Genomic DNA, 9,088 nt, shown 5'->3' with positions numbered 1-9,088 from the left:
CCGTTCTCTTCAATGAAATGATTAGTTGTTTCCATGATTTGTCTTTAATTAACCAATTTTGGAGAATCATAACTTATCATAGTAAATACTATTATGTTAATATCCATTATATACTATAATAATTATTATTCAATATTATTACTATGTTATTATCCTTGTTATATTATAATTTATTACAATTAGTATACTTATTATTTATATTATTTTATATGTAATCATTTATATTTAATATATAAATATATAATCATGTATAACCATATATAATTATAATTTATAATATTAAACATTATGTTGATATTCATTATTATATATTATAATTAGAATCATTCATATCATTCAATATTATTACTGTTATTATCCTCATATTATAATTATAATGACTAATCATATTAAACCTTATTATGTTAGTATTCATTCTGTTATATTCTATATTATCATTATTATTCACTATTCTTGTTACTCTTCATTATTATTATCTTGGAAAGGGATTTGTGTCCAATTCTCCCAGAGTCTTTGGCTTTCCCTCTGCACCCCAGGCCCAATTTCCCCTCCCCTTTTTCTGCTCTTAGGAAAAGATGCCCTGCCAGTCCTTTATACCATAGAGGGAATATAGTTGCTGTTACCTCCTGATCATTAGTCTGAGAGCCTTGGCGAATCTTGGGGAAGGAGTTTCAGGTTTTAGAGAGAAGGGAAGGCAGGGAGATTTCCCCGACCTCTGCCATCACTGTGTAGGAGTCAATCTGGCAGCATCTTCTCTTTTCCTAGAGAGGAAGACAGCCAGTATACCTGGGTCCCCTTGTGGTAGACGTGTAGCCTGCCTGAGTCTCAGTTTTCCTCTTCTGTGCAATGGAAGGCTTGGATGTTTCCTTATTACCTGTGTGATCTTGGGCTAGTGACTGCCACCTTTGGCCTCAGTTTTCCTATCCATCTAAGGAGGGGGCTGCATCAATGACCCCTTCTAAGCAGCCCCCCAGGTCTCTGACCTTCCTCCTGGATCCTGTCTTTCCCCAGGTGTGAGGAGCCGTGTGCCCCTGGCACATTTGGGGAGGCTTGTGGATCTGTGTGCCCACCCTGTGTCGAGGGCACGTGTGATTCTGTGACTGGAGACTGTGTCTGCAGCGCAGGCTATTGGGGCCCCAGGTGAGATGGGCAGGATGGGCAGGGGCTAGCGTAGGGTAGGGGGTGGGGGTCGGGGTGCTGGCCAGAAGTAAATGGTGGGGTGGATTCTGGGCCTCTCAGACCCAGGACCATGTAGGAGACGGTTACTGGACTGGCCCAGACTGAAGCTTTCCTCCTGCCTCTCTCTCCACAGCTGCAATATTTCTTGCCCGTTTGGTTTCTATGGAGCCAACTGTTCCTCTCCCTGCCCCTGCCCGGAGGGGCCCTGCCACCCTGCCTCTGGGATTTGTGAACTGGGTAAGCCTGGGAGGAAGGGAAGAGAGAGAAGAGCCATGAGCCTTCCTCCTGGGAGCTGGGGGGAGCCATGGTGAGAGAGAGCATTCCTCTAGGGATGATGTTCCTCTGTTAGCACATTTGGTTTTTATGACTCTGGGAGGTGGCTGCTATTATTATTCCCATTTTACAGATGAAGAAACTGAGGCAAACAGAGGTTAAGTGACTTGCCCAGGGTCACACAGCTAATAAGAGTCCGATGCAGGATTTGAACTCAGGTCTTCCTTACTGTAAGTCCAAATTCTCCCCATTGTAATCCCTTTGCTCCTTCTGAGAAGCCCTTTATAGACAGAACAGATATTAGACCCAATGACTTCCCTGTCTAGGTGTCTCCAATGTGTCTAATTCCATTTACTTCATGACCCTAGAGCTGGAGGCCACCCAGGCCAACCTGCTCATTTTATAAGAGAGGAAATTCAGTCTGGTGAAGGAGATGTGATTGGCCCAAGGGACTAGAGGCGGAAATTGAACCCAGGTCCCAACTCCAGAGCTGGGGCACCTTTGCCCAGGAACTCCTGAAGGCCTCCCTGGATTTAGAATTAAATTAGAGGGGGGCCTCTAGGTGGCCTGGAGATGGGAGGTCCTGGGTTCCAGTCTGGCCTTAGTGATCCTGGACAAGTCACGTAACCCACAATGCTCAGCCCTTACCACTCTTCTGCCTTAGAAGCAATATCCAGTATTGATTCTAAGATGGAAGATGAGTTTAAAAAAAAAAAAAAAGAAGAATCAAAACTGAGTGTGTGACCCTGGGCAAGTCACTTCACCCCCATTGCCTAGCCCTTAACGCTCTTCTGCCTTGGAACCAATACCCAGTATTGAGTCTAAGATCCAAGGGAAAGGTTTAAAAAGAAAAAAAAAAAAAAAAGAATTCGAGAACCCAAGGGGGATGTGCCAGCGGTGGATTCCTTTCTTTATGCCCCAGTTTTCCTCCATGTAAAGTGGAAGGCGTAGGTTGGACTGAAGACCCCTCGGCTGCCTTCCAGCTCTAACCCACTATTTCCTCTGGACCCCAGCACACAACAACTGGCGATTCCTATCCCCTTTGGAAGTTAGCAAAACCATTAACAGAAAGGATCTTGCAGGGAATGGAGGCACAGAGAGGGTTAGCGGACACACAGCAAATCAAGGATCTAAAGCAGGACTGGAGTCTCAGGCTTTGTGCCAGGTCTTCCTATGGGCAAACCCAGCTCCCTCCCCCTTCCTCCCCTGTCCCTTGGGCTGCACCTCTGTCCTTTAAGACCTTAAAGTCTTCTGGGGGTGTGAGGACAGGCCTGTAGAGCTCCATACGGGGCAGTCTGAAGCTGAGCAGGAAGCGGGGGATGGAGGCAGCCGGGGGTCATGCCCTGGTTCTCCATGGGGGCCCCTGGGAGTCCCAGAGACCCTTCCCCAGTCTGTGAGCACACTAAGACTCTCCTGGCTCTAATGCAGTAAAGGCTGAGAGCCGCTCTGCAGAGCCTGTGGGCGTTGCTCCTCTGGCTCTTGAGAGCCAATCAAATGTCTGGTGGGAGCGTTAATATCTCTGAAATAGGCAAAGGCTGTCCGAGAGGGCTTGGCTTACTGCTCAGTTGACTCTAGACTTAAAGTGATGGAGGAAACAGCGATTCACCTTTCCAATGGGATTCTGTGGGGACAGGCGGGTGGCTCAGTGGATAGAGAGCCGGGCCTGGAGATGGGAGGTCCTGGGTTCAAATCAGACCTCAAGTACTCCCTCGCTGTGCAGCCCTGGGCAAGTCACTTAAACCCATTGCCCAGCCCTTACTGTTCTTCTTAGACCTGATACTTAGTATTGATTTGAAGACAGAAGGGAAGAGTTGACAATAAATGTATCCTGTGTATCATGCAGAGACATTGTTAAACATTTATCAACAGCCCTCTGGAGAGAACCTACAGAAACAAAACCTTTGGGGGATTGGGCTTCACAGCAATTTTTTTTTTGAACCCTCACCTTTAGTCTTAGAATCAATACTGTGTAATGGCTCCAAGGCAGAAGAGTGGGAAGGGCTAGGTCCCGGATTCCAATCTGGCCTCACACACAGCCTCGCTGTGTGACCCTCGCTAAGTCACTTAACCCCCATTGCCCAGTCCTTACTGCTTTTCTGTGGGAAAACATACCTAATGTTCAATAATAATCAGTATATAATATTGATTCTAGGAAGGAAGATAAGGATTTAAAAAAAAAAAAGATACAGCAGGATAAATTGGAGGTGTTCTCAAAGGGGACCAGGAAAGGCTTCTTGCAGAAGGCAGGATTTTAGCTGAGAATTGAAGGAAGCTGGGAAGGCCTGGGTTCTAATCTCACCTCAGACATTTGCTATCTGTGGGTCTCAGTTTCCTCATCTGTAAAATGAAACAGTTGGTTGAGATAATCCTTGATTCCTTTACAGCTAGAAATCTATCATCTTCTTGTGTAAATTGTGGGTACTCTAGGAATTCAGAAAAAGGAGAATGCAGTTGGGATGGAACAATCAGGAACACGGCTCCGAGGAATAGGTGGGATTAGAGTTGGGCCTTGAAGGATGGGTAGATTTTAGAATAAAAGTATAGATTCGAAGTTACTATGTTCTCGCCTGCCATGGGCCCAGTTTCTAGGTCCTAAGTGAGAAGAGGGAGGATTAAAATCTGGCTCCTGTGCGTGGAAGGTACCAAATATTTAAAGCCTGCACAAGAGGAGCATAACTCTGGCAGGTCGGAAGTATTTAAGACTTTGAGCCTTTATGAGAAGCATAGCTGTAACTGGAGTGTGGTCACTGGAGCTTTGCTGCAGGGTGCTAGAGGGCATCGACAGGCCCAGAAATAGCAGTTAGCCAGAATAATTCGCTTAAAAAGGAGGCTTTCTCTTCTGTAAAATGGAGATTATCATAGCACCTGCCTCCTAGGGTTGTTGTAAAGATCAAAAATATAAACTTTTTTTGCCCCAATTGAGTTCTCCTTTTTCTTAAAGTTCTAATTCTCAGTTCTAGAGAGGTGATCTCTGCCAGTGGCAGGATTCCCCATCCCTGTGAAATCATAGGGTTTTGAGGGGGGCTGAGGCAAGAGACGGCACTAAGGCAGGAGCCCCGTGTCTATCATGGGATGATGGGGAGACGGGCTTGATGGTGGGAGATAAAAGGGGATGCATGAGCCAGAGTCAGACTGTGGAGACCCAGAAATCCAGGTAGAGGAAATTGAATTGGACATAGAAGGTAGAGACGAGCCTGACCCCTGTTCTCTACTCCTCAATGGCCTTTTCTTCTTTCCCCGAAGGGTTCCAAGGCCAGGGCGCCCTCCTCGCTGGCATCCTGGTTCCCCTCTTGCTGTTGCTCCTGGGCATCGTGGCCTGTGTCTCCTGCTGCTGCTGGGCAGCTCAGCCTGACCCCAAGGACAGGTTCTCACTTCCCTTTCCCTCCCCAGGGTGGGTCACTGGCGGGGCTCCGGGCAGCTCACTGCTCCCTACCTCAGTTTCTCCATCTATAAAGTAAGGTGGGTTAGTCTATATGGACTCTGAAGTGATCTAGGACCTGAGGACCCCAAGCCCAGCAATCTCTTGGCTGTGATACTTGAAAGGGAGGGCAGGAGGGCCCAAGGCTGCAAGAGAAACAGTTGGGTGCCTGTAACTTGGACAATGGCTTTTTGGCTTTTTCTAGACAGGGCGAGACCTATTCTGCCACTTTGAAGTCTCCCAAACCCTTGAGGGAGGTGGGTTAGGAGTCATTTGCAATCTTTTTCAGATAAAGGGACCAAACTCCATTTAGGGCATAGGATCATGGGCTGAGCCAGGACCAGAACCCAGATCTCCCAACTCAAAGTTTATTCATTGCTTCCTGATTTACGAGGTCTCTCCTGCGTCCAGGCCAGAGAGACGGGGGCCCTGAAGGATAAAGCAAGGACCCTTTAGAGCAACCTTTTAATTTAATGGAAGAAATAAGATTCCTCGAAATAAGGATAGGGAGGAAAAACCCTTCTAGCCCTGGATGCTGGTTGCTTCTGATCACGGAGGCGGATGCTGGAATGGGGCTTTGGGGATTGGCAGGATTTGGTCAGGAGGAAGAGGGTGTTCTAGGGGGCAGGAAGAGCACTGAAAGAAAGGTTCAGTGGGGGAAGTCGCTGGAGGTGAGGCTGCAAAAGCCTTGAATGCTAAGCCAAGGAATTTGGACTTCATCCTGCAAGAATGGGGAGCCATTGAATGTTTTTGAGCATGGGAGTGAAATGATAAGAGTATTCCAAAATGGACTTTGCTTCCTCCTACATGCTGTTGGGAGGGAGAGGAAATTGCTTTTCAGGATTGCTCAACTTGGCTTCTTTACTCCCTCGTGGAACTGGGTTTTCTCTGTGCTTGACCTTCTTCTTGCTGTCTTCAGGCCAGCTAGAGATGGGGCCACTGTGTCCAGAGTAAAGCTGCAGGTCAGGGGGGCACTGAGCAGCCTGGGCTCGGCACTGCCCTGCGGCTCCCTCAGCAATCACAAGCTGCCTCGGGTCACAGGTAGGAGGGGATGGAGGGAAGGGGGCGTCTTGAATGAGCCCGGATGGGGCAGGGGTTCCCTGCTTGGCCCTCCTGACCTGGCTCTTCCCACAGTGTCCCACCACGACCCAGAGATCCCCTTCAATCACAGCTTCATTGAGCCACCGTCAGCAGGCTGGGCCTCGGACGACTCCTTCTCTTCGGATCCCGACTCTGGGGAAGAGGATGAGGACCCAGCTTACTGCGTGCCACCCCAACAAGGTATGTCCCCCCACCTCGCCCGTCAGCTGCCATCTATTTGGCCCCTTCACGTGTCCTTAGTGGCTTCATCTCTTCTCTCTGGGGCCTTGGTTTAGACTGAAGCTGGGCCATAATAATCGGGAGAACCTTGAGATGGGGAAAGAACAGATGATGGTCATGGCCCTGGGGTGGAGGGGGGGAGGGAATGAGGCCTGGCCCTGGCCCTGTTCTCCCTCCCTCCTTCCTTCCCTCAGCTGTCATCCCTTTCACAGAGGAGGAATTCCAAGAGACTCATCAGGCAGGAAAACCCATGTCTGCACCAGATGATGCATCCACCCCTTTTGCCATCCCACGAACTTCCAGCTTGGCCCGAGCCAAGCGGCCATCTGTCTCCTTTGCTGAAGGAACCAAGTTCGGGCCACAGAGCTCCCAGGGCTCTGGGGAGCTGGCCAGCCCCTCCAGAAAGCCCAAGAGACTCTCCCGGACGGCCCAGCCCCCAGCCGAAGGGCAAGAGGCCGAGGGACTCCAGGGGCCCGAGCGGCCCGAGGAGCCAAAGCCCAATTTCCAAGAGCCTCCCAGCACTGCTGCTGTGCAGGGGGATTTGTCTGGGGGGCACCGGAGGCTCCCTCCTGGGGGCAGGACTGTGGCCCAGAGGGTGGAGGCCATTGAGAGTGGCAGCAGGGGAAACCCAGGCCCCGTGACCACCATCTACATGTTGGCAGGGACTCCCAGGGCAGCCGAGGGGCCCGTCCGGGCAGTCCTCCGACGCTTCGGCAGCTTCCAGAAGGGCCGAGTGGAGCCCAAGGCCAAAGGCAGCATGCCTAAGCCTCCTCGCCGGGCCCTGAGTCGGGATAAGGGCACCCTCACCCCATCCCCTGCTCCCAGCCCTGCCTCTCCCCGGTGCATGGAGCTTTCTGAAACACAAGCGCTCAATGGAGCTGGCCAGGGGGAGGAGACAGGCGGGCAGGGAGACCACGGCACCAAGAACCCAGCGGACACGGTGGGGGGAGACCGAGGGGATGACCCCCGTGTGCTGGCAGAGGCCGAGGAGGAGCCACAGTACGAGAATGTCCAGCCAGCCTGTGGCACCCCACATTGCTGAGGTCTCTGAGGCGTGGATGGAGGGGATTTGAGGGCACAGGATGGAAAAGGGACCTGACGGAAGGACTGGGGCGCGTGGGCACGCTTTCTCCCTAATAAAAGGCGATGGGGGCCAAGCCGACAGGCCTGAGTCCTCTCCTCTTCCTTCTGGAGGCGGCTCGCTATTTCTTGGCCGAGCCAGGGAGGGGGACCAGGCGCTCGGCTTTCCTCTCTCCAGGATTCCCTGAGCGACAAACGACGCCTTCCTTCTCTCATTCATCCAAAGAGTATTTATGGAGCACCCTCCTCGGGTGCCAGGCCCTGGGGGTGAGGGTGGGGGTGGCGAGAGGCAGAGAACATGCAGATGGGAACAAGGTATAATAAGCGACTCCACAAAAACCGTGGAGGAAGAGGGGGGCGCTTTGTCCAACCTCTGAGGGGAACGTGGCCAGGATCTTCTGTTTAGATGGAGGAGAGACCTTCGGGGTCACCCCAGAAGGCTCTCAGGACCAGGGATTTGTCCAAGGCTGACCGAGTCAGGGGCAGGGCCAGAATCTGAACCCGAGTCCTCTGAGTCTAATCGGGCCCCCACTGGGGCACCACTCTCATGAAACTGCCACTGGCTGGGCTGGGAGGAAGGGCATGCCAGGTGCAAAGGCAGGCGATAAGGTGGGTGAGGGAGGTCAGAGGAGGCCCTTGAATGCCATGCTAAGCATTCTGGGTAAGGAGGAGCCTCTGAAGGCTCCCCACATGCTGCCCAGGGCCTGGCACTCAGTTACCCCTGGGGATGGCAGCAAGGTGGCTCAAGGGATAGAGTCAGGCCTAGAGACAGGAGGTCCTGGGTTCAAGTCTGACCTCAGACACTTCCTAGCTGGGTGACCCTGGGCAAGTCACTTCATCCCCTTTGCCTAGCCTTTACTGCTCTTCTGCCTGGAAACCAATCCTTAGTATAGTTTCTAAGACAGAAGGAAGGGTTTTTGCAAAGAGGAACAATAGCTAGAGTTTAGATGGGTTAGCAAAGGGCTTCCCATACAGGTTTCATTTGGTCTTCACAACAACCCTTACAAATAGGTGCTGAATATATATTATGCTGTTTCCCTAGATGAAGAAACTGAGGCTGAGATGAAGTGACTTTCCCAGAGTCATGCAGCTACTGTAAGCATTTGGGGTGAGATTGGAATTCGGATCTTCCTAACTCCAGCCCTGCAACATCTAGTAGCCTAAACTCAGGGCCCCGTTGGTTGACTGGCAGTGGAAAGGGGCACCTGCGTGGCACAGTGGATGGAGTGCCAGGCCTGGAGTCGAGAAGACTCATCTTCCTGAATTCAAATCTTGCCTCAGACACTTACTAGCTGTGTGACCCTGGGCAAGTCACCAAACCTGGTTTGCCTCAGTTTCCCCATGTGTAAAATGAGTGAAGAAGGAGATCGCAAAACATTCTAGTATCTGTGCCAGGGAAACCCCAAATGGGTTATGGAGAGCCAGACATGCCTGAAAACCAAACTCCGACCTCGGGGCTCCATGCCCGCTGTCCCCACCAATGTGACCCCTGAGAGGGGCCCTGTCTCTGCCCATCTGGCAGGATGGGCCGGGGGTGTGGGATGGGCATCTGTCCAGCAGAGGGAGCACGCTGGCCTTGGGACTAGAGGCAGAAGACAGGAGGAGGCTGAGGGCTCCCCTGGAGGCAGGGCCTGCCAGTGCCCCCCCCCCCCAAGAGGTGGTGGGAGGCAGCAGTGGAGCAGAATCTGCTGGGGTGCATGGTTGAGGGGCGGCTTCTCCCTGGGCTGCTAACGGATCGGAAGGATCTGAGTTGAGCGGAAGGTGGAGCTGCTCTCTGGCCTGAAGCTTTACTGGGAGCCCTGGGAGCTGCCATCTCCA

At 51.6% G+C, this 9,088-nt stretch overlaps 1 protein-coding gene across 1 annotated transcript; it reads left to right on the top strand.

Moving 5' to 3' along the window:
* The first annotated feature begins 948 nt into the window (after nt 1-948).
* SCARF1 (scavenger receptor class F member 1) lies at nt 949-7,466 on the top strand. The gene is made up of 7 exons (XM_044675602.1): nt 949-974; nt 1,012-1,140; nt 1,313-1,416; nt 4,696-4,816; nt 5,790-5,911; nt 6,005-6,151; nt 6,385-7,466. Exons 1-7 carry the CDS (start codon nt 949-951, stop codon nt 7,230-7,232), a joined length of 1,497 nt encoding a protein of 498 aa, XP_044531537.1. The 3' UTR covers nt 7,233-7,466.
* Nucleotides 7,467-9,088: the final 1,622 nt, after the last annotated feature.

The sequence above is a fragment of the Gracilinanus agilis genome, chromosome 4, assembly GCF_016433145.1.
Source record: "Gracilinanus agilis isolate LMUSP501 chromosome 4, AgileGrace, whole genome shotgun sequence".
NCBI classification, from domain to species: domain Eukaryota; kingdom Metazoa; phylum Chordata; class Mammalia; order Didelphimorphia; family Didelphidae; genus Gracilinanus; species Gracilinanus agilis.
Note: the sequence above shows the minus strand (reverse complement) of the source record. Positions and strands in the feature narration are given on the sequence as shown.